We start from the raw sequence: 26,014 nt of genomic DNA, 5'->3' as shown, positions 1-26,014 counted from the left end.
CAAGCTGGAACCGACAAGTTCGAGACTATTGCATTTTAATTTTATTAATTGTCAAGCTGCCAATCTACCAAGTGACCAATCTGCCAAGTGACCAATCTACCTCTGAATTATTTCATGGTATCAACAGATTTGAATTTGGATGATAATGTGGAAAATTTAAGTCCCTTCACTACGATTATTCATTGTATTCAAGTCCATAAAGGAAATTTGTTTCGTTATTTACATACATACATTTAATCTCAACATCTAAAAATGCATGAGTGAACGACGTGCAAAAGAATAAATGGCAATTATATAGAAATAGTGCACCATATTACAAAAAAAATATACAACATGATATCAACAAAGAAAACTCCTTCCTACAAGGCACCATCTCCTCCCGGGGGGGGGGGGGGCCACTTCCATTCACGAGTGGATACCATGCGCGACCATGGGGTCTCGAAAAGCACCCTAAACACGTAATTTCCATATTCTGAAAATGCACCCCTTAATAAGTATTGGCGTGAAACAAAACGATACTCTTGGCAAATATTCCCTGAAATGAACCCCTTAACAAGTACAGCCTACAGGAATGTTTTATTGTTACGGGTCCTTCGGTCGACGGCTTTACCTTATTTGGTTAAGTACGACCCCACCTTCTACACCTCGCGCAAATTGGACTCTAAACACGAAGTGTTGGGGCAAAAAGGACATCCTTTATAAAACATTTTAATTTTGTTTTATCATCCCCGCAAATTCGACCCTAAACACGTAATTGTCCCAGCGAAATAGATACCCTTTTTTAAATATTTTTGTGTTTTTGACACCCTTATCACGTTACGTACGTAACGTGCCCTATCGTGAAAAAGACATCCTTTTTACGTGATTTTTTTGGTCGCACATGGTATCCACTCGTCAATGTAAGTGGCCCCCCGGGTCCTCCCCGCGCTTACCTAACAAGAAGGTGAAACATTGTCAGTGTAAAGAGAAAGAAAGGGAGGCAAGAAGAACAAGGAGAGGATATAGAATAGAGAGGGGGGATTACCCCGGAGAGAAAGGGTGGTACGGTATAGTAGCGGGAGGGGGGGGGGGGGGGGGGCAAGACGTTGATGTTTTGGAGATACCCCACAGCATATGCGTGAACACCGCGCGCGGTGCGGGGAATCCCCATGCAAAGCTAGGTGGATACATTTACTCCGCTGATATGATGCGCTGAAGGCCAAAGAGCGCGGCCTGGTCCTGTGGCCTGGCTTGGGCCGCGGGCAACAGCAAGCCGGCTAGGCTAACCAAGTCGACGCACCGGAACCGAGTATATTTATATTGACCACGCGGAAAAGCCAAACTAAGTAGTCGAGCAAGTATTTAAGATGAATACTATTTTCTGTAATTTATTAGGCCTAATAACTTTTATTGACAGGAGAAGGGAAAGAGAGAGAGAGAGAGCTGATTTGTTTTTTTATTTATTTGTGGCATGCACGAATATTTTACGCAGATTGCAATTCGTGTACCGTACCGTACCCCCACCGTTCCCCGGTACTGTTCGGGCTACCGTACCGGTACCGTACCTCGAGCGAAGGGTATACCCGAGCGAAGTTCGTGCATGCAGGCTCCACTCCACTTCACGACCGCTACACTATACGCTCCACCTACAGTGTAGCGTTAGTGAAGTGGAGCCTGCACGAACTTCGCTCGAAGTAAGGCTACCGCATCTCATTCTCAGGCCAGTTACCTGGTACTGAGTTATCCAAGCCCAATGAATGCAGCAGCAGAGCGGGTTTCGCGGCAGAGCCCCCTGGCCTGGGCTGGAGCTGGCGGCCTGGCCTTGGTTACGAAGACAACTGGCAGCACTAGCCGTCTGTTTGGAGGAGTTTTTAAACATTTTAAAATCTTTTTTTTTCTCGTACACAGACGACTATCGGAGTAACTTTAGCCCGGCTATCTCAATCATGCGTTGCACCATTAGACTAGGCTAGGGGGCATGGCCTAGGCGCTAGGCCTAGCCTAGGGACTTTTTAGTTTAAAAAAGCCTAGACTACTTCAATAATTTAAAAAACCTCCTGCCCACTCTAGGCAACAATATGTCGATCGTTTTTAGTGTTGAAAAAGTGAGTGCACACCGAATAAAAGTTGGACGTAAATTACTAGATCTAGAGTCTAGATCTCACAAAAAATGTCTACATTAGGCCCTAGATACTACTTTTGGAGTATAATTAACCCAGGGAGCCCAGGAGTCCACCGTGCATTTACACATAGACACAGGACTAGGGTAGATTGTGGTCTCAATAACTTGGAAAGAAAATTGTGAAAACAGAAATTATGCACTTACCACGATTATATGGATGAAGATCTATCGTGTGCACGTGTGGCAGTATCCTGACATCGAGGCACAGACTGGAACCTAAAAAAGTTCTGTCGCGATACCTCTCCTAATTCTTTCAAAATTCATAACAAAATGGCCGATCGAGACTGGGGTAGAAGGAGAGAACTTTTCTTTTTTTGCGGTTCCAGTCTGTGCCTCTATGTCGGGATACTGCCACACGATAGACCTTCATCCATAATTATAATCGTGGTAAGTGCATAATTTTTGTTTTCACAATTTTCTTTCCAAGTTATTGAGACCACAATCGACCCTAGTCCCGTGTCTATGTGTAAATGCACGGTGGACTCCTGGGCTCCGGCCCAGTATGACTAGTAGTAGTACCACTAGCGTACCTACGCTACGGGGGGCAGTCTCCCCCCCTGACGAGTCACAACCCATGCAAAGGACGTATCCGTGCCCCCCTGAAGACCTTTTTTGCCCCCCCTGACGAGCTTGAAGACCTTTTTTGCCCCCCCTGACGCAACCGCGTAGCCAGGATTTCATTTTGGAGGGGGCGGTAAATGCAAGCGAAGCGTGCCAACACTTACAGAGCGCGCGAAGCGCGCTCCCTAGGGGGTGGGTGCAGGGAGGGGGAGTTTCCCCCTGAAGCGCGAAGCTTTTGGTGTTTCATAAATTAGAATGAAAAGGAGCCGTCTCTCTTGTCTCTAGTACCTATACATCAGCTCCAATTCAATTGACTATATTGTGATTTTGAACCTTGTTTTCAAAAAAGATTGTGAATGCACAAAAAAGGAATACAATGGAGGAAATTTAAATAATAATAACCCCGCGCAAAGCGCGGAATCTAAAGCGTTTTATCATTTTTTTCCCATGAAAAGGGTCCCCAAAAAAGGGTATTCTCAAACATATATTGAATACTTCCCTTGGAAAGATCAGATTTGATTACAAACAATTTAGCGACAGTGCATATCTTTAACTCCCAAAACAGAGGAGAAGAAGTGTATATCCTGGGAGGAAGGTATTCCTCCCCGCGCAGAGCAACGAAATTCTGAAATTTCAAAGGGCGGACGTTTCATCAAAATGCAGATATCTCCAATACCCCATCAGCTCTAATTCAGTTAATTTTCTAAGATTATTTAACTTCATTACAAGAAAAATAGTGCGCAAAAAGTTGAAACTTCTGTGATTTATTGAAATTATATGTAAAGGATGTCTAATTTCTTTGACTTATCCTGAGGGCGCAAAACAGGACAGGAGATGAATGTGCAGGGAAATGACAAGAAGTTTAATAGAATTTGATAAAAAAAATATTGTACTTTTTTATCTAATACGACACAAATTTTAAACCTTCCTCTTTTTAAATTAGGAACCTGTTTGCCCCAAAATTTATGGTTGTTTAGTAATGAGCTGAAAAGCGGGAGAAGTTGACTTTATGGAGGTGACGGCAGAAATTGATATAAAGATTTTACCAGCCCGGAGCCGACCCAACCAGAAGTTGCGCGATCAATTAAAAAAAAGATAACTTCATATACTTCGGCCTAACCTTACTCTAATTCCATGCCCTAATGTATACATTTGAACTTTAACTGGCAAGAAACACATATAGCTGAGGTGGAAAAACAGGGTTAGAGAAAGGGTGGGGGAAACAATGGAGATCTTCAATATTGTCATTTCACCGCACGGAAGCAAAATTCATATATAAATATAGAGCAAGAGTGAAGGAGTTTCTCTTTTAAAAAAAAAAAGAATAAAAAGAAAAAAAACCACAAAGCTACCTTTCTTCCCTTTCCTCCCTTCCCTTTTCCTTTTCTCCTCTCTTTTTCCCTTCTTTTTTCCTTTTTGGGGAAGTTTTTTTTTTTGGGGGGGGGGGCGACTGCCCCCACCGCCCCCCCTGGCTACGCGCCTGCCCTGATGAGCTTGAAAACCTTTTTTTTTTTTTTTTTGCTTGTCAATTTTTTTCTGGTTCGAAACGATATATTTGTGGTTGAAGACCTTTTTTTTGTGTTTTTTTTTTTTTGCTTGTCAAATTTTTTGGACGGTTTTGCCCCCCCTATAGAAAATCCTAGGTACGCTACTGAGTAGTACTCGCCTGTTCTTTTCTTGGGGGTATCGAATTCTTTGTCCAGAACCACTTGTTCACTGCAATCATCCTGCCTGTGGGGAATCTACACATGTAGGACTATGGTATGCCAATGCTGTACACAGCACACACTTTAAAAAATCATTAAAATGTCACTTTTGTGACCAAAATTACTAATTTCCATACAGTTGCAATTTATTTTTCATTAGTAACCAGGGAATAATTTTTGTATTCACCAGAGCGCTCAAAAACTTAAATTTTGGGCATATTTTTGTGTACGCCCTCTATTGGTGGAAAGTAATATAGTAAGAAAATTTTCATTTTTCAATCTCTATTTTTAATTAAGAAAAAATAATTTAAAGAATCAAATTTTCTTAAGAGCCAAGTTATATGATGAATAGCTATGATGGAAACAGACAGTGTAAAAAAATCAAGCATTTGTCCCAAAGAAAAGAGAAAATAAGCCAAACATTGCTACTCTTATTTTGCAACACATGGAGATGTAACCGAGAACAAGGTTATATCATAACCTGGCTTGTTCATTGAATGAGTGGTCCAGAACTAGCTCAACTTGTGTACAACCATAGGGTTGTACACATCCTTGTTTAATACTGGTTGTCAAGTGACATTGCAATGTCGTTAGGCTGGTTGGCCTGTATTCAAAGCGTCCTTTCCTTTATGATTTTATATTGAAGCTTACATCAGGTATAGGCCCCTATCAAATCAAAATCGATACAGGGGTCGGGGGGTGGAGCCAAAAAATTCCCATGGTATGATTATGAAAATGATATTTTTAATGATATCCACGATCATTAGGGCAAACCTCTGTGTGGCAGTAGCGTGATGAGTAAAAAAATTAATAAGAGGGGGCACAATGTACAGCATATAGCGTGTGGGAATAAAGTTGCTTTAAATGTTCCAAGCGAGTGAGGCAAGCGGGAAAAAACCTTTTCGTGCGAATCTAACTTTGAGATAGATATCTTACCTTACACTTTTCCTTTTCTTTTCTTTAATTCCCGTCTTTTCTTTTTATCTTGGTTGTAGAACATTCTAGGGCCACTGGGCCTAACCCTTTCATCCTGTACCCCAGTGCTATATCAGCAGGTGGGTCTCGATACCTCTGGGTATTTAACCATTTTAAACCTTACAGATGGCTGCTATTTTTAATTAAATCATGAGTGTAGACCTAATTATAATAGAACGTTTCGTTAAGGTTTTTATTCTTTTGACAAAAAAAACAAGGAGGAAAAACAATTGAGTTATACACCCTCCATTTTCTCATTTCGTTTTTTCTTTTTCTCTTTTTTCCCCCTTTTTTTATTTGGGGGGGGGGGGAGGGACCTTTTCGGAGGGCACCGCCCCCTGGCTACGCACCTGCCAGATGAAGAGGCTTTATTACAAATGTTGATTTTGTGATAGATTTTGACATAACATTAAAAAAGTAACATATTTCACTCTTTCCTTTTCGCTGTTTTTGTCTCACCTGCATAGCAGAGTGAGACTATAGGCGCCGCTTTTCCGACGGCGGCGGCGTCAACACCAAATCTTAACCGAAGTTTTTGAAATGACAGCATAACGTGGAAAGTATATGTACCTAGTTCATGAAACTTGGCCATAAGGTTAATCAAGTATTACTGAAAATCCTGCCTGAGTTTCAGGTCACATTACCAAGGTCAAAGGTCATTTAGGGTCAATGAACTTAGACCATGTTGGGGGAATCAACATCAAAATCTTAACCTAAGGTTAAGTTTTTGAAATGTCATCATAACTTAGAAAATATATGGACCTAGTTCATGAAACTTGGACATAAGTTTAATCAAGTATTATAAAATAGGTGTATTATTTCAGGCATCGCGATTGGCCAATAGGCGTCACATGACATTCAACTTTTTTTGTGCATGCACGGCAGTGCAAAAGGTGCTCAACGAAAATTGACATTGCATGCTCAAGCAGTCCAACAAAACTGTACTCAAACTTTTAAAGAATTTGTTTCTGTGCTGCTATTTTATAAAACAAAAAATGCACTTGCTCTGTCGTGCATAAAAGATGCATTCTTCAGATGGTGCACACTGGGCACTTGCCAGCGCCTCGTGCACAGTGCGGCACCTATCTAAAGAAACCTCGGGCGCGTGCTCTGCATTTCCACTAACGCACTCGGCTGCATGCATTATTTATATATTACTGAACATCGTGCCTGAGTTTCAAGTCACATGACCAAGGTCAAAGGTCATTTAGGGTCAATGAACTTTGGCTAAGTTGGGGGTATCTGTTGAATTACCATCATAACTTTGAAAGTTTATGGATCTGATTCATGAAATTTGGACATAAGAGTAATCAAGTATCACTTAACATCATGTGCGAATTTCAGGTCACATGACCAAGGTCAAAGGTCATTTAAGGTCAATGAACTTTGGCCAAGTTGGGGGGATTTGTTGAATTACCATCATAACTTTGAAAGTTTATGGATCTGATTCATGAAACTTGGACATAAGAGTAATCAAGTATCAGTGAACATCCTGTGTTTTTAATACTTTATCGTCTTCAGAATAAATTCCCCTACAAATTTAGATAGTATGATGTAAATGACATGGATTTTCAATGTTTGGGAGCAAAACCACGGCACCATTGGTATATTAGACATTTTGGACAGTATTATCAGACTTTTGCACATTTTCAGAGCATTCTGGGGTGTTTCAAGCCAACTCGCAACAGTTTAGACACTGATAGTTTGAAAACGAGCACATGGACCCCTTATTGTTAACATTTTAACGTCTTTGAAATATATTCCTCTACAAATCTAGAGAGTATGATGTAAATGACATGGATTTTCAATGTTTGGGAGCAGAACTACAGAACCATTGGTATATTAGACATTTTGGATGGTATTATTAGACTTTTGCACGTTTTCAGCGCATTTTGGGCTGTTTCAAGCCAACTCGCAACACTTTAGACACTGATAGTTCAAAAACGAGCACATGGACCCCATATTTTTAACTTCCCTATACCTTGGAAATTATGCATTCTACAATTTTGCAGAATTTGATGAAAATGACATGGATTTTGAATAAAATGCAGCTTAAACTCTATTTTTTTTATTTTCGAATAGATTCACGTCTTATAAATGAAGATTTGTTTTTTGGAAGTTTTTGCACCATTCTTGTCAAATGAGGGCGCTGCTAACTCCAAATAGATATAGTTTGCAAATTAAAAGATATTCTATTACCTTGATATCTACTTAGTTACATATCCTGAAAGTTTGATGCGATATTGACAGAGTAAAGATAATTTAAACTCATTTGGTGAATTCGTTTTGTCTAAGAGAGGCGTGATTCTCTTGATTGCGCACCATTTCATATCATTGAAATACGTTGATTTTGAAGTCCCATAGAAAAAAATAAGCACATGAATCTATATTATTTTTTGCATTTTCATAATGCATACATGTAGATACCAAAGTAACTCTGCAAAATTTGGTGAAAATGACATGGACTTCATTTTAACTATGGAACGTCCTTAATAGTCTCTCAACATCTATCACAAAGTTCAATTCAGAAAAAGGTCACAATTCTTGCTTCCTTGTAGCTTTTTAGAAATTTTGCCTGTACACCATGTTTATCCCTTTGTAAATATTAGGTTCATTATGACTCTGATCTGACCTTGAAGTGCTCTGTATTTTGACTGTCCAAATCTGGTCACCCTGACTGAAAGGGCCTATGAACAATAGGCCTACATTTTTAAGCCATGGGATACAGCCCATGAGCTAGACACCCAACTATCATTTTTATTTTGACCACAGACAATAAAACGACAATGTTATAATTTTATTGATTGCTAGCTTGGCCCTTTGCTGCATTATGGCTACCACTACTGTGAACAAGAGTTATTCAGAACAGCAAAGGGAGCGAGGGAATACCTTCTACAAGTCGGCTACCGATAACTATGGTCCCACAATCCGTCTCTTGAGGCTTGATAACGCCCTCATGTGTTACAGGAATGCTCTTGATTGGAAGACCAATGAAGATGAGGAGGTTTCTGCGATGAAGAACATTGGTTTGGCATCCTGGAAGTTGGCTAGCACTTACCTAGAGAGTTCTCCAATTAGAGAAGTAACGGTCAGTTCTGGAAGTGATATTTTCTTAATATTAAAATTGATATGATTACTCTCACTTGGAAGGGTTGATGTTTATTATGTGCGAACTCTTGAAGAGAATATAAGAGAAAGAAAACTGACCTAGCACAGGAAGTATTTCATGAATTAGGCCTATTTGTCAATTATATTGAAAAAATTTGCGTTCGATCAATTAGGAGTCCATTTCATAAGAACTTTATGACTATGGTAGGCTAATGTTGCCATTATGGTAACTTTCTTGATGTCAGGGTTCAGTAGCCAGTCAAAGTAAATTTCATGTTGTGAGTTGTAAATCTTGTAAAAATGGTTTTTCATGGGGCCATAAAATCAAGATTGATATGGCTTTATTATTTGTAGTCATAACTGGAGGTATTCTAAGAATGACTCCATGATGAAGATCTTTACAAAACTTATGTCTATTTTTGTATGTAGATGTATCTGGTGTGCCTTTGGTCATTTCAAAATGAACGTGATAATGTTATGATTTATTCTCAAGAATTTGTCAATAACATATTTATCTTTTTCTGTTTTTCGGGAAATACATATAGAATATCCGGAAGAATTACAAAGAAGCCTTGAAATATTTGGGCATGTCACATGTGAACAGGTTCTGCAAGAGCTTATCATGGGGCGTCAAATTGGAAGTATCTTGGGAGAACTGTCTGAAAGAAACCACTGACTGGTTAGCTACTTTAGAAACCAAGGGTATGTGTAAAAACCTCAATCTGTTTATGGAAACTTAGAGAAAGGATTGAGACAATCATTGAAAATATTTAGTTGGATCAGAAGGCAATCAATGAGAAGAAAGAAATAAACCAACCCATTGCATAAACTGGTCTTTGCATGTTAATTTTTATAAGCCTCTCACATGAAGGTAGTCTAGGGCATTATGTTTCTTGTCATCTTGGTACAGAATTCACAACACAACTGTAGATGGATTTTATGAAACTTAACAGTTAGGTCCAATGAGGGTTATCTGTAAGTTAATGAGGTAAAAGATCAAAGGTAAATAAAAGTCATATCAAAAGGTCTCATGTTTAAAAGCTTTTAGAGGCTCTGTTCCCTCAACCCTGGAAAGGGCCCGTATGTTTGCCCCTGGACTCCACGTTGTGACACTTTGCTTGCTTTGCTCAACACGCAGGAGATCCCCTGCTCTATAAATTACCTTTTTATGAGGCCTGATATATCAAAGACTTTTGTCAGAGGTCCGATAGATACAATGGAAGTCCAAAAATACCCTATACAATATTTGTATTATGTTATCATTCTCTCATAACATTTTGACTTTATAATTGTTTGTATTTTCTTTATCGTAAATAAATATTTGAAATACTGGTCGATTGGAAATTGCTTTACACACCATACCAATTATGTAAATTATATATTTCTGACTGGTTACTCTCAGACAGAATAGCTGGATTTAGTGAGCTTCTAAGCTTTGTTCCAGACTGTAGACTAAAGGCTAATGGATACATTCAGTATGCAACACTTCTCTTTCATGAGGGTGTTACTGCCTGGCAAGATAGAGAGTACAAGGACTGTTACAGGTCAGTATCACTTCTAAGATGAAATAATCAAATCTACAAACTCTGTTAGATCCCTCAAGACATCTAGGATTAAAAATTTAATACACACGATTTCAGATAGTCTGTTAATATTGCATAGCCTTAATTGTATTGTTAAATGTAGCAAAACAGGGCCCAATGTTACAATATACTTCAGTAAAATGAACAGAGTGGTTCTTTCTTGTTGTCTGAATGGTGTTGAAAAAAAGCAATCTGAAAAGCTTTTCTTAACATCCTAGTGGCGCTTTTCACTCATGCACTATTTTAAGCAATATAATGCTCTTGCAATCATACATTATAATGTTTCATTCACACATTCTTTAACCCCTGACCATAAAAGTATAATACATATTCACATCTTCTTTCTCACTTTCCCAATCATACATTACAATGGTTCATTCACACCATTTTTTTTTCACACTTCCCAATTATGCATTATCATAATGGTTCATTCACACAATGTTCTTTCTCACCTTTCCCAATCGTACATTATAATGGTTCTTCACATCATCCTTTTTCTCACTTATCAAATTATACATTGCAACATTTGGTTCGTTCACACCATCATCTTTCTCCCTTTTCCAAATTATCTATTACAATGGTTTATTCACACTATCTTCTTTGTCTTTTTTCCTAATCATGCATTCTAATTGTACATTCACAGTTTTTTTTTCACACTATTTTCTTTCTCACTTTTTCCAATCATGCATTGTAATGGGTCATTCACACTATCTTCACTTTTCCCAATCATGCATTGTAATGGTTCATTCACACTATCTCCTTTCTCACCTTCCCATTCTAGATACATGAAGGAATGCTATTTTCCTATCCAAGAAGCAGAGAGACTGAGCTGCCAGGACCTGTTCATCAAGACCGAAGTCGCTATCTTAAGAGAAGATGTTTACCTTCATACGTGTATTGCTGAATCTGTCATTGCTCGAGTCTCTGGTAAGATTCCTCCCTGATATAGTTTAATAATGTCATTTGCCCCTATGTGTTGAACATTGCTTGTCTCTGTCAATGCCTGAATAAAGAGATAGAGATTTACTTTGAAGCAGTTGCCAACTGCCAACCTGTAATTTATGTAATTATTTATTTATTTAAACATTATTTCAATAGGGTGCCCTTTCAGCCAAAGCTGGTATGAAAATGGGCTCTAAAAGCATTAAAACAAAACAAGTATATATAAAATAAAAAAACTACAAAATGAATACACTATTAGTAGACATAAAATGGAGAGATTGGTGCAAGACATAGCTTTCAGATCGGATCTTATTCGGCAAGCTTTTGGCCGTTCTTTGGGCCTTCATCAGGCATGTATTCATAGAAACAAACATAAAAAAAAACACATATGAATAAGGTCATGATAGTAAAAGAGTTACAGAAAGGTAACAGAAAAGTACTGTAGAGAATGGTAACAAAAAAGTAACAAAAGAAGGGGTAGTGAACAGAACGGAATCGTTGTGTATATTAATGGGAAACAAATATTTGGTAACTTACATTTGAAGAAACAGAGAAAGGGAGACTATATATTTACCAGTGAGGTGGTTAGATGGTGGTTCTGGTCATTCGGGTAGTCTTTGGGGTAGGCTCTGTAATTAAAATCGAAGATTATAATTCATGTAAACATACAATCGCTATTTACTCCTGATATTCTTTGTATAAAATGAGCAGAGGTTGGAGAGATAGTATTCTCAGTTCTAGTATTTGACTTTTGATTAAATACATTTTGTCAGTATATCATTGAATGGTTTAGCTCTTTTCATTATGGCGAGAGCAGCTTATAATTACAAACATATTCACCATGGTCTTGCCAAAGTAGTTTATTATCATCTATTATAACACCTTAGCCCAGTATCATCATATTTGTTTTTTTTTTCAACATTGTTACCTCATATTCAGATACAAATCAATTTGTGAAATTTAGGCTGGGAACTGTGACTCAACATAATATTGCCACGCTTTGTTTATAATGCACTTGGGGATAGGCTGTGATGTGAGCGTTGGAAACAGATTTTAGGAACTAGTCAGAGTCTAATGCCTAATGCATTGATGACACTTAACATTATGTCTTACTTTGTGCATTTTCTACTCTGCTACTTTGATTTACTAAGGTGATGAACTGTTACACGAGGACTTGAATGAGCAAGAAACAATCAATACAGATGCAATCTGGACAGTGATAGACTTCTACAAACAAGCTGCTATGTTGTGCAGGGATAAAGACTTGGAGCAGGAGGCTATAGCTTACAGTCGACTTGGATGTGTATATGGGAAAGTAAGTCCTCTTTGACAGAACAATTCAAATAGGTCTTTGGTACCATCAAGGTAGCCAGTCTAGCAATACTAGGAGGAATCCTATCAACGTTATAAGAATTCTATCTAATTCAGAACTTAGATGGGGGAGGGAGGTGGTATCAAGCTTGGGACCAATACACACGTTTTCAGTAACTGCACAGAAGTGTGTGTTTCATTGCTGTTTTATATTTTGTTATCATTCTATTCTCAAATGGCTAACATTATCTTTCAGGGTTGGCCATTCCATTTGGGCTTCATAATACATACATCAAAACATTAATGACAAATCTTTATAAGATGGGGATTTGGGAATAGAGGACTTCATATCAAGTTTCTTCTGTAAATCACCCTGAAGATTAAAGGGGCCAACCAGTATAATCTAGCCATAGGCATAGCCATCCCTTTAATCTTTTATGTGTTTATTGCTTTGATTAAAATATGTTTGATGATTTTTTTGTCTCGCCCACCAGAGGTGAAGGTGAGACTTAGGGATCCAAATGTCGTCCGTCCGTCACAAACCTAATGACACATAAATCCACAACCGTTAGTCGCTTTTCAACCAAGCTTGGATGGTAGATGGACTTGGGGGACTTGCATGTTATGCTGCAGTCGGAGGTCACATGGTAAGGTCAAAGGTCATTTTCAGGTCAGCGTTAAAGTTTACATGCAGGTCAACGTTAAAGTTTACATGCAAGACTCTCTTATGACACCTAACTCCGCAACTGTAAGTCGCTTTTCAACCAAACTTGGATGGTAGATGGACTTGGGGGACCTGCATGTAATGCTGCAGTCGGAGGTCACATGATAAGGTCAAAGGTCATTTTCAGGTCAACGTTAACGTTAAATGCTAGACTCTCTTATGACACCTAACTCCGCAACCGTGAGTCACTTTTCAACCAAACTTGGATGGTAGATGGACTTGGGGGACCTGCATGTTACGCTGCAGTCGGAGGTTACATGGTAAGGTCAAAGGTTATTTTCAGGTCAACGTTAAAGTTTACATGCAAGACCCTCTTATGACACCTAACTCTACAACCGTAAGTCACTTTTCAACCAAACTTGGATGGTAGATGGACTTGGGGGACCTGTATGTTAGGCTGCAGTCAGAGGTCACATGATAAGGTCAAAGTCATTTTCAGGTCAACGTTAAAGTTTACATGCAAGACTCTCTTATGACAACTAACTCCGCAACCGTGAGTCACTTTTCAACCAAACTTGTATGGTAGATGGACTTGGGGACCTGCATGTGAGTCTGCAGTCGGAGGTCACATGGTAAGGTCAAAGGTCATTTTCAGGTCAACGTTAAAGTTTACATGCAAGACTCTTATGACACCTAACTCCGCAACCGTAAGTCACTTTTCAACCAAACTTGGAAGGTAGATGGACTTGGGGGACCTGCATGTTATGCTGCAGTCAGAGGTCACATGGTAAGGTCAAAGGTCATTTTCAGGTCAACATTTAAGTTTACGTGCAAGGCTCTTATGACAAGTGTTATTCCATCCCAGTCATTACACAATGAAGTTTTGATACAATTCTGTTGCGTGCCCTCGCAAATCATGATATATCTTGTTATTTTCATAAGTGGGCAAGACACAAAATCGCTTTTGCCTTGTTTATTGTTATAAGCTCATGTTCTATTTATTTATAATAGAAGTTTACTTACTCATGTATTGTAAAACTATTCCAATCCTATGTTTATGTTTAGGTTGGTGGCAATTGTTTGTATTTCATAATAAAAGGTCATGGGTTGCCATTGGATTGCAATTCCATATATTCCAGGGTTATGGTTTAAAGGGTAAGCTTAGATAAGGTTTAGAACCTAGTAAGGATTTGTAGATTTACTGTAGAATTTTTATGGGTGAGTCCTCAAGATGGATAACCAAGAGGTGTTGAATCCCAGCGTTTTGGGGTAAGATGTGATGTGATTTAGGCAGAATATGATTGCCAGCAAACTTTGACTGACGACTTATATGACTGATCATCATGTTGATCTTTTGTTGCTAGGTCCTTAAAGCTTCATCTCGAGGGAAGGATTACTACAAGAAAGCAATTCAGTTGGCTTTAAGCATGACTCCAAGGACATTTCATGATGTTGGTGAGTAATTTAATAAAAATAAAGAGAAGAATGTCTTTCATTAATTTTTTTTTTCAAATTTCACAAGTCTCTCTTTGGAAATCAGGTTGATCTCAGAACAACAGCCGTTTTACAAGAAGGTTAGGGATAGAGTGCATAATCTAATTTGCTCTGGTGGGCCATACAAATGCAATCCTATCTAACAGTGGTAATATTCTGTAATAATTCTAAGAAAAATAGGCTTGCACTTTTTGAAGGCCCCCTCTTACAAATAGTTGCAATAGATTCAAATCAACTGAAATTGTCATTGATCTAATTTCATATTAATTACACCATTTAAGATTAATCTTAGTGTAATTTGAGTCAATTGCAACTCTTTGCAAATGGACCGCTGGTTGGTTAAACCATTCATCTCTGCTGGTGTTTTTTTTAGATTGGTTCAAGGAATCTACAAAGTTCGTCAATGAGTTCCAGAGACGTCTAAACAAGGAAGAAGAGGAAGACAAGGACAAGGAAGCCGCCTTGAAGGAGATGAAGGAAGACGTTGACAAACTCTCAAAGATGGCTGCTGAAATGTGTAATGTAGATTTTATCAAGGAAATCTATAAGACATGGCCACCTAGAGATCCAGGGGCAAAGTTAGATGATAAACTTGCTACCAAGAAGCTGCTCTTGAAGGCCATCAGTCACTATCACCCAGACAAGGTGGACAAAGAGGTACATGGCAATAAATGGTTCTATTTCAGTGAAGAGATCACCAAGCACCTTAATATCAAGTATGGTAATCATAAATGTACTCCTGCTGATGAGTTACCCAAATCCGAGCCTGAGGCCGAGTCCGAAGCAGAATCTGAGTCAGAGTCCCTGGGTTCTGAGTCCGAGTGTGAGTCTTGGGAATTTGAGTCTGATTCTGAGTCTGAAATGTTTATGTGACTTAGGCCATACAGGGCTAGATGATAAACCTGTAGCAATTGAATAGTAGAAGGACATTTAGGTGAAGTAAGTGTTCGTAGTAAGTTGCAAACTTACTACATTTAGTCACTTGATGGTGATTACTACACTTATCAAGGTCTTATGAATATGGACCTAGGTGGGTAAATCAATAAATGTATTAAGACATTATTGACAACGTCTTAATTAATTAAGAAAGAAAAATTCTTCATTAGTTCTCATTGTCATGATAGTATACATTTTACTGAATTTTTATGGTTTTAAACACATTGTGTAATGCCTATGTGTGTGGCTTTCAATGCAAGCATTATAGCAAACTTGGGAAAAGTATGAAAAAATAATATTAATCATGAAAATGATTTTCCAAACAGTATTCTTCATTGCCAATTTGATATTCCCATAAAATATGTATGTCCTATTCACTATATTTGGGACACTTTTATACTTTTAAGTTTATGCAAGGTAGGGTAATGAACTAAAATTATTATTGTACTAGAAATTCATGAGAAGAGGTAAATGTTGAGAAAAATGAAGGAGAATTTTGAAGTTACCAATGATCACAGAATGTGAACAGATGATGTGTTTTTAACAGAAGTGCCATTTCATGATTGAATCTGATTGAATCATGCAATGGTTAGGGTTTACTTTCTTGTAAATATGCAAAAATCTTTGGTTTTAATAGTAATAGGATCTCATTCAAGTACAACTCTTTTTAAATTCAGCTTCTTAAAAAATGTGTGTGAGACATGATTTTATAAAAATTATTCTTCATAATGTGTAAAAGCTGAGGTACTGATACTATTTTTATTGTAAATTGAGTATAGTTTGTAGGATGTACTATATAATGATCTCAAGTTGCTTTTAACATTGCCACATTTAGACATTTATTCTGTCATTTTCAAAAGCTTTAACCATGTAAATAAACTTCATAGTACTCTATCAATATACATGTAGTATATGTTGAATATAGAATAATTGAAATGATATCATGTATTCTAGATCTCTGCAGTGTCTGTCTCTATTAATGGAAGTGAATGTAAATTTCAATATTCTGCTTTTACACAACAAAGGTGGAATGTAGGTGAAATTGTGGGAATGGTCGTGCATTTCATTTACATAATGTGATTGAAATAAATTATTATTACATCAGAAGTCCAGTGGAAAGCATGTGATATAGTTAGTAAAGCTGAAGTCTCCATACCCATTCTCTTTTTATATTCTAAGGTTATTTTGGCAGAAACTCAACCTAGAGATTTTTATGCAAAAATTGTATATACTGTATAATGTAACAGGCAATAATGCAGATTACCAAATATCATTGTCATCTCTTTCATTAATCCCACAAGCATCTTTGTGTCACTAATGCTCTTATTTATCATAGTCAAAACAATAGGGAATGCAAGAAAGCAGTCATGAAATGTGCATAGTCGTCTTATAGCAGGATTCAAATACTTGATGTGCTTTTCAATATTCCGCATTGCTCTGTATACATGTATGATGATAGGATTAGCAAAGGAAAGACCTTTGCAGAGTTTGTGCATGAAAGACGTGTCTCTGAATTTTAAAATTAGGTGTCTTAATCAGTATTTTCCTTAATATAAAAAACTTTCTGTTACTGTATTAATGATCTTGCACATTCCATTCACAGATGAACTATGTTTGTTCTCTTTCAGGACACAGTATAAATACATGCACTTTTAATTCCATGTAAATAAATGTAGGAAAAATAAATATTTGAAATCACTGGTTCCCAAATTTTTTATATGCACTCTAAAGTAAATATATTGCAATATTTGTTTGTTAAAATGCTCTATAATAATAACTCCAATCAAATTGCCATAAAGATGAACCTGGTTACTCAAATGTTAAAGGAATTTCAATATACTACTGAGAAAAGAATTTCAAGAACAGTAAGATTTAAGATTTGATGGGTTTTTTTTAAATCAACTTAAGTTATTATTTTGCAAATTATTTGTGTAGTTCACCTTCCAGTAAATTTTGCAGAAAGTTTCAGTTTACATAAGTTGAGAAGCCTCAATACAGTCTCTATGATGATTTTTGATTTGTTGATATTGTTTCAGAATGAAAGTTTTTTTTTTTTTTTACAAACGCTATATATATATTAGTAATCACAGTTTGTTTTAGTTTTCCATTATCTCTTAACTTGTTGCTTGTATCTGTGAATGTGTATTAAATTGTAAAATACATTCTCATCTTGAGCTATCATGAGACAAGTTTCACTTTAAAAAATAATGGATAAATAATTCATATTGTAGTAATAAACATTTAGATAGTTATTACCTGTCATTTTGATGCAGTATTGCCAATTTAATGATTTTTCTAAACTCTCACAAATATCAAAATCTAACAGATAATGATTTTAAGTTTAAGATGGTTTCCTTCTTGTCATTGAAATGTATTTGCTACAAGTATTTTTGGTTTCTTTAATTGTACCCTTTTCTTTATGTTGTATGCATGAAATGTTATTTTTCACCTCATTTCGTTTGTCATCTTCATCCTATTTTATTCTTTGTTTGTTCATAGTTGTCTGATATACACACATTTGTCATGTAACACTTATTATATTGCATGTAACTAGCTCATTTGTTGATGTAGATTTTGGCATTATTCTATGTTTTAGGTATTTTAGCATTGTAGATTTTTTAGTTTATCATTATCTTGCCTTTAGATACCATTGTAACGTATGTGAATTGTTCTGCCATATTGGTGCAAAGTCTAGCAAGTCATTTGTATTGGTATATATAGTATCCATATATGTATCATATCTTTTTTTTTTGCAAATTGTTTGTTTTGAATAAATGCAATAATGATGGAGGATATGAAATTGTGGGCCTCGGAGTTGTAGTCAACAACAATTCTCATTGCCAATAGTTAAATGGTCGACAGTTTAATACTGCACTACGCCTTTTCTAGGTGAATCTATATCTTTCACACAGTGCAATTAATAGCAAAAATCGAATGACGAGAGCTGTACAGAGGAGGGTGGAATACCTCTCGCAATGCCTGGCGTGAATTATCAGATATCAGTGGGATAGGGCCATCACCACTAAACCCAACCAACCAACCATCAATGTGCATGAAACATTTATCTTGATTGGCCATTCATATTCTGTAATGATTACAAATCTTTATGTAAGAGGGCCTAGCAGTGTACTGTTACAAGTTGGTGCTATCTTTACACTGTTACCATTGGGCTGTTTTACAAAGAGTTAAATATTTGCCAATGCGTGTATATTCAAGGTGCAATCTTGTTGGTGACAACAAGTAAGAATGTTATTAGCATATTTTAACAACTAGGAATTTCAATGTAAATCCAACTCACACTTCATTTGTGGAATACCCTTCCCAAGGTCAGGCAATTAAAGGACAAGTCCACCCCAAGAAAGAGTTGATTTGAACAAAAAGAGAAATATCTAACTAGCATAGCACTGAAAATTTCCTCAAAATTGGATGTAAAATAGGAAAGTTATGACATATTTATTAAAGTTTTGCTTATTTTTTACAAAACAGTTATATGCACATCCTGGTTGGTATGCAAATGATGGGATTGATGATGTCACTCACTCAATATTTCTTAAATTGTATTTTATTACATGAAATGTGAAATATTAGAATGTGAAATATTAGAAGGTGAAACAATATTTCTTCCTCCTTGAACATGGGGAATTACAGTTATTTTAACATTTTATGGTTCAGTCAAGCTGGTCCTTATTGTCAAATCTGTAAATATTGTTTAGTTCAAACAAAAAACAAAAGAAATAGTGAGTGAGAGACATCATCAACTCTCATTTGCATGTTGCTGAGTTGTGCATATAACTGTTTTGTGAAAATAAGCGAAACTTTAAAATGTCATAACTTCTTATTTTACATCCGATTTTGATGAAATTTTCAGCGTTATTCTTGTTTGATTTTTCTCTATTGATTCAAATCTACATTTTTCTGGGGCGGACTTGACCTTTAAGTAAACTATAGCTTTAAAAATGTCAGTATTCAATATAAAAGAATGAGTGAACTATTACTGTGGTATGAATAAGCCGTATTGCTTTAAAAATGAGCATTCAGATTATAAGGGTAACTTATACAATTGAGTCTGCATAAGTGGCCTTTCCCTGTTAGTGGATTAATTGCAAAGGGCCCCAGATATGCATAGTACATGCAGTGTACTGTAGTATTATTTGTAGGACCTTTGCATCTACTAAGTTGAATTTCGCCTGAATCAAATGTATCATAGTGGCCCCATTAGTTTTGATTTGGCAGATTCACCTGTATTTACAAATTTATCTAATAATGTTTGAAGTAACATTGTTTACATGATTATTATGAAAATATAAATGTAAAGTAGAAAAAAAAATAAAAGAAACCAAATCTATTCTCTCTAAGTGATTCTGTTTTGCTGCTCTTATGATTAAACCATCATCCAGAATTAATGATTATATTTTAAGAAAGGTTTCTTCAGTTTGTCTTTTGATTAGTTTTGATACTCTTGATCTTCCTCTCCCTTATCCCCTGTTGAAACCACACATATACACACACCCACACACTTACTAATGCACACACCCACACACTTACTAATGCACACACCCACCAACACACGAAAACCCCTTAGTAAATCAATATTTATACGAATAAGTATACTTTCAATCTTATCCATAACGCACATTATGAAATTCAAGTTAAATAGCAGTCACATACATATCAACCTTCATAATTTGTCCTTTCATGGTGCTAAGGGCTCTTATATATTTTGTAAATTGCTTATCAGTAAAAACAAAAAAACAAAAAAAACAGGTGCCATCATGGATCTAACACTTTTAAAAAATGAGATTAAAGTGAGTCTTATCACTATGTATCAATACTAAAAATCTTTCTTCAGCAGACACCTAAATTGTCTCCCATTTTAATGGAATACAGTATGTCTTATAGAACATGTATTTAAAGTCCACCAAGCTCCAGTGGTCACTTCTTCTGTTTCCTTTGACTGGTCTTCATTTGATCGACATGTTTGATTTTGTGTAAATTGGATCAGGATAGGGGTAGGATGAGTCTGCCATCCAAGCCCTGGATGTTTAATGGTAATTTCTGTATTTCTTTGCTGGGGGGGGGGGGGCAATTGCATACATAAATTCAGAATAAGGCCTATATTAGGGAGCGAAGTGTCAGTTATTGTCAGTAAATATTATTGGGTGTGTGCATACCCAACTGGTTCCAGTTAGGATTTCCAGTTACCCAACTGGTTCCAGTTAGAAATCATTTCCAGTTGTAAGTCATTTCCAGTTACCCAACTGGTTCCAGTTAGGATTTCCAGTTACCCAACTGGTTCCAGTTAGAAATAATTTCCAGTTGGAAGTCATTTCCAGTTACCCAACTGGTTCCAGTTAGGATTTCCAGTTACCCAACTGGTTCCAGTTAGGATTTCCAGTTACCCAACTGGTTCCAGTTAGGATTTCCAGTTACTCAACTGGTTCCAGTTAGAAATCATTTCCAGTTGGAAGTCATTTCCAGTTACCCAACTGGTACCAGTTAGGATTTCCAGTTACCCAACTGGTTCCAGTTAGAAATCATTTCCAGTTGGAAGTCATTTCCAGTTACCCAACTGGTTCCAGTTAGGATTCCCAGTTACCCAACTGGTTCCAGTTAGAAATCATTTCCAGTTGGAAGTCATTTCCAGTTACCCAACTGGTTCCAGTTAGGATTGTTTCAATTGGTTTCAAATGGAAATTTTTATATTCCAGTTAAAACCAATTGAAACCAGTTGAAACCAATTGAATCCAATTGAAACCAGTTGGAAATCCAACTGGTTTCAATTGGATTTTGGTCCTGGGCAGTAACATAATGAGCTAAATGTTTTTAGAGGTGCAGATTAAGGGGCAACACTTTTTTCTTTAAATTTGTGAGCAAAAATTTTGACCTTTCCAAATGAAAATCTCTGTTGTGATATATTTTGACATGATATTCAGAAAGTGATGTTGATAACTGATATAAAATTTATCCATCTGAATCTGAATTCCTTTTCCTGGGTGCTGGGTATAACTTGTAATGGATAATTAGATCAAAAGCAGCCTGTATTTTGGAATGAAAACATTTTTTCTTTGCCCATCACTTTTTTCAATCCAAAATCTTGATTTGGGGTTGAAAACTTTTTTTCATTCTTAATTTTTTTCCTTGTCAATTTTTTCAAAGCCAGCACCCCTTCTTCAAAAATCGTGCAGGCCCCTGGTGTGTATATGAGTACCGGTATGTTTGCACATTGATTTGCAATTAAAGAATATTGAGAGCGAGTAAGAAAGAAAAATTGCTTTCTTTAATTTATTCATTCCATATGCCCGGCTGTAATTTGATTTGATTTGATTTATTGTTTTCTTCTGCATCCATAACATTCGTATAATACATTTTTCATAACATAATAAACATAATATGCTAGCATTTTTGGCATGAATCATAAATAAAGAGTATTAAAAAGATAATTTCAGACAAAAATGATTAACTATATGATATTCACAATTTGCAGGAGAAGGATTGTCATCATAAGCAGATTGCTTGAAAAAAATGACAATCCCAAACTTATACTAATTGAATTAATTAATACATTTATAAAGCAGAATGGGCATACATTTTCAAATACGAAACATGAATTCATGCAATATTATAGTATGAAGATGAAGATGATAAAGCTGAGGGTGACGGTGATATGATGATGTTGATGATGATGATGATGATGATGATGATGATGATGATAATGATAATAACTAAAATTTATAAAAATAAGAAATATAATGTCATTATTTTTTCCACTTTGAAAACCGGGGGGTGGGGGTGAATAGCTCATTTGCCACCTGCATGGAAAGTTGAAGTTATCTTGATGGCCACATCTCACTGTTTTCACGACGAGGGTGTACAGATGAGTGTGGCAGGGTTAAGGAGGCTCTTATAGCCCATTTCAAACCCAATTTTGATAATTGTATCTTAAAATGCAGGAGTGTTGGTGCCCATTGGCGGCGGAGCAGTATTCTGAAAGCTCATAAGCGCTCATAATTAGCGCTCAATTAACATTTTGGTATTAAAATTTTGGATTTGTCGGATGAAACGTCCGACAATTCCTTTCATGAAACGCTCCCCTGAAATGATACGCACACCAACAATATACGTCATAATAAAGACAACGCTGGATCAGTGCGCTTACAATTACGTCACAATGGTAAAGTAAATGTAATGTGCACAAATTGCCGATGCAGAATCGGCTTGCTGTTTACACGTAGTAAAAAAGCCGATTCTGCATCGGCTCGCGGTTCTGAACCTATACTACTTTGGTGGTGCAAATTGCCGGTTCTGAACCTTAACCGCGAGCCGATGCAAGTTACTCGCGTTTACACGCTATGAAAAAGCCGATTAAGTGTAAACACGGTATTAATTGAGTAGTTACGAGATTTTTGGTATTCTGAAAAGTCTCATAGCGCTCAATTAGCGGACTTTCCAGTGGGGAAAGATAATGGTGATAAGAGGTCCATTAAGTCTCATCATCTTTTGCTAAATGTGGCTTTCACTTCGTATAAATATCATCAAATCGGTTTGATACTGCGACCAAAATTAGGAGGAAGGAAGAGAATAAAGGAGAAAGGTATAAAAAGGGAATAGAGAAAGAAGGTGGTATAAAGAAACAAGTAAAATAAGGAATAGGGACTATATTTGGTAATAAAGAAATTAGAAAAGAGGGAAAAAGGAAACATAAATTGTGTACTTATAGGGGAAATATTACTATTAGTTTTTCTATATTTTCTTTTATTATTAGCATCATAAAGTATTTTGTTTTGCACATTATTTTGACAATAATGAGATTGCCAAATCACGGTAGGTGCAGCAATGTTCAGCGGTGAATCAAACCTTGTTTCCGACAATAAAAAAATAAGCATAGACCCCTTTAGTATTTAAATGGATAATCTCTCATAGAATAAAATACAAAAGAAAAAATAAATAGTGAGTGATGCCGTCGTTTTCCCCACCTATAAAATTTTAAATGTCATAACATTTGTTCATCCAATTTTAATAAACTTCGGATTTTTAAATTATGTTTGTTTTATTTTGAAATCTTTTTATTCAAATTAGCATTTTGTTGGCGAAGATTTCTCATATAAATGAAAAGTATGTTATTTTAAAAAATAAGTAGGGATTTATAGTTCAAGAATACCGGCCCCCCCCCTCCCGATCAGGGCCCCGAGACAGAGGCAAATATATTATTGTAAAAAACAAAACAAAGAAAGCTACAAATGGATTCAAATAGGTGGATGTGAAAATCAGAACGCGTTCGAAAAAAGAGAGAAAAACACAAATTAAGGTACAATAAATGAGAGAGAAAGGGACAAGACAACAGTTAACTTCAACAACAATAAAAAATTTCAAATACTTTTAGCATTGTTTTTCAGCAAAAATTCTTTGTATTAAGATCGAGGTGCAGTGCACCTGCATATATATATCAGCTGGGGCGGTATTCTGAAAACGTTCTTATCTTAATTTTGTTCTTATCTACGTCACGATCTCAAATTGGTATTCTGAAAACTTTCTTATCTTTTTCTTATCTTTTGTTCTTATCTTTTTCTTATCTTGCTAAACATCCTATGCTGAGCGCGTAAATGTATTACTCGCGCATATAATACAAAAGCGCGCTAAAAAGATAAGAACAAAATGAAGATAAGTGGTATTCTGAAAACGTTCTTATCTTTTCTCTTTCTTATCTTTCACGATATTCATGATAATATTTAAGATAGCTAGAGGGTTATCACATCTCACGATGTCCGCGTTCTTTCTTGCTTAAAATCGATGGCCACTATTAGTAACAAGTACCCACAAGTATTCCTCCCACCCTTTCTTTCATTCACCTTTTATTTTCCCGTCTCTTTTTTCTATCCCTTTTTTCTTTCTTTCTTTATTTATTTATTTTCTCTTTTTCTTCCTTTCTATATGTCTGTCTTTCTTCCTTTCTATGTGTTTGTCTTTCTTTCTTTCTTTAAGTTTATTCTTCATTTATATCTTTTGTTTTATTCTTTTGAATCTTTTAATTTCTTTACTTTTCTTTTGCTTTGTTTCATTTATTCTTCATCTTTCTTCCTTTTTTATTTTCCCTTTTCATTTTATCCCTTTCTTTCTTTTCTTGAATAAGTCTTTATTTCTGCTTTTATTCTTTCCCCTTTCTCTCTTCCTTTCCTTTTCTTTTCTTTTCATTTTTCTTTCTTCCGTCACATTTTTGTAATCTTTTTATTTCTTCCTTATTTTTTCGGTCATTCTTTCGTCTTTATATGTGCTTTTCCTTTTTTCCCCTTTTTCTTTCTTTCTTCCTTCCCTTAATATTAATTTTTCCCCTTATTTTTTTTTCTTTTCTTTTTTTTTCTTTTTATTTTTGGGTTCTTTTTTTTTTCTTTTTTCGTTCATTCGTTTGTTCCTTCTTTCATTTTTTTTTATTTCTGCTTCCTGACACTCTTGTGTCTTATTTACTTTCTTTCTTGTGTTTTATTCTTTATTTCGCTCATTCTTTTTTCGTTCATTCTTTATTTACTCTCTTTCTTTACTTTCCTCTCTCTGTCTTTCTTCTATCAATTTAAAAAAATCTTTTTCTTTATTCTTTCCATTAATGTTTTTCCGTTTTCTTTTTTTTTTATTCATTCTTCACTTTTCCTGACTTTTTATTTTCCCTTTTCGTTCCTTTTCTTTCTTTGAATTTTCCTTTCTTTCATTTTATCTTTCTGTAATCTTTATTTTTGCTTTAATTTTCCTTTTCCTCTCTTTTTATTCTTTTTTATTTTGTCCTTTTACTTTTTTCCTTTAAGTTTCTTTCTTTTCTTTCTTCATTTTTTCTTCCTCACTGTATCATTGATAATCGTTCTATTTTTTTTCCTTATTTTATTATTTTATTATTTTTTTATTTTTAAGTTCTTTTGCTTGCTTACTTTCGTTATACTTTTTATTTCTTTCATTATTTTTTGCTTTGTTCCTTTCATCTTTTTTTTAATTCCTGCTTCATTCCAACCGGTGTGTTGGCTCAGTTGGTAGAGCGTCCGTCTCACAACCTGGAGGTCGGGGGTTCAAACCCCGGCCGCGTCAGACCAAAAAGACGTTAAAAGATGGGAGTTGCTGCTACCCTGTTTGGCGTTCAACGATTAAAGGGATAGAGCCTCGTCGATCTGGCGCTGCCCAGCGGCTGCCGGGCCCACGATCAATTGGGCAAAGCAAATTTTCGGAGTATTTCATTTCATGTCTATTTCGAACAATAAATTATGGATTTATCATTTTTATCATTTATCATTCTGACACCTTTCTGTCTACATACTTTCTTTCTTCATATTTTATTCTTTATTCGTACCTGCTTTATTTACTTTTTATCTTTACTTTCTTTCTTTCTTTATTTTGTGCACGTGTCTCGAAATAATAATCAGTCATTGCGTATAAAATTCCTATTTCGCGCAATGCGCCAGAAACAGTGTACGCACAGCGCACATGATATTCTCTTGACATAAGGAACGCTTCTATTGGTTAAACTGCCAATATAAAGCGCATTTTGATTGGTAATATCCTAAAAATGGGCGTGTTGAAGATAAGAAGGAGGCAGTCC

General features: G+C 36.1%; 1 protein-coding gene across 7 annotated transcripts; it reads left to right on the top strand.

Annotated features, from left to right (window-relative positions):
* The first annotated feature begins 1,108 nt into the window (after nt 1-1,108).
* Nucleotides 1,109-19,844, top strand: LOC129257135 (uncharacterized). 7 transcript variants are annotated; one of them, XM_054895392.2, is made up of 9 exons: nt 1,228-1,337; nt 5,424-5,483; nt 8,215-8,491; nt 9,057-9,213; nt 9,914-10,055; nt 10,876-11,021; nt 12,188-12,351; nt 14,376-14,466; nt 14,879-19,844. In XM_054895392.2, the coding sequence occupies exons 3-9, from the start codon at nt 8,234-8,236 to the stop codon at nt 15,376-15,378; spliced, it is 1,458 nt and encodes a 485-aa protein (XP_054751367.2). In that variant the 5' UTR covers nt 1,228-1,337; nt 5,424-5,483; nt 8,215-8,233; the 3' UTR covers nt 15,379-19,844. The 7 variants fall into 7 exon arrangements, with proteins under 7 accessions (XP_063953259.1, XP_063953261.1, XP_054751367.2 ...); XM_064097189.1 differs by lacking the exon at nt 5,424-5,483 and having other exon boundaries at nt 1,109-1,333; XM_064097191.1 differs by lacking the exon at nt 5,424-5,483 and having other exon boundaries at nt 1,210-1,362.
* Nucleotides 19,845-26,014: the final 6,170 nt, after the last annotated feature.

This window comes from Lytechinus pictus, chromosome 3 (genome assembly GCF_037042905.1).
Source record: "Lytechinus pictus isolate F3 Inbred chromosome 3, Lp3.0, whole genome shotgun sequence".
In the NCBI taxonomy this organism is placed as follows: Eukaryota; Metazoa; Echinodermata; class Echinoidea; order Temnopleuroida; family Toxopneustidae; genus Lytechinus; species Lytechinus pictus.
Note: the sequence above shows the minus strand (reverse complement) of the source record. Positions and strands in the feature narration are given on the sequence as shown.

Coding starts and splice junctions, on each gene's coding strand:
- LOC129257135 (XM_064097189.1), top strand. CDS start 8,234: ATGGCTACCACTACTGTGAACAAGAGTTATTCAGAACAGCAAAGGGAG. Junction 11,022..12,187: donor TGTCATTGCTCGAGTCTCTG/GTAAGATTCCTC, acceptor TGATTTACTAAG/GTGATGAACTGTTACACGAG. Junction 14,467..14,878: donor AAGGACATTTCATGATGTTG/GTGAGTAATTTA, acceptor TGTTTTTTTTAG/ATTGGTTCAAGGAATCTACA.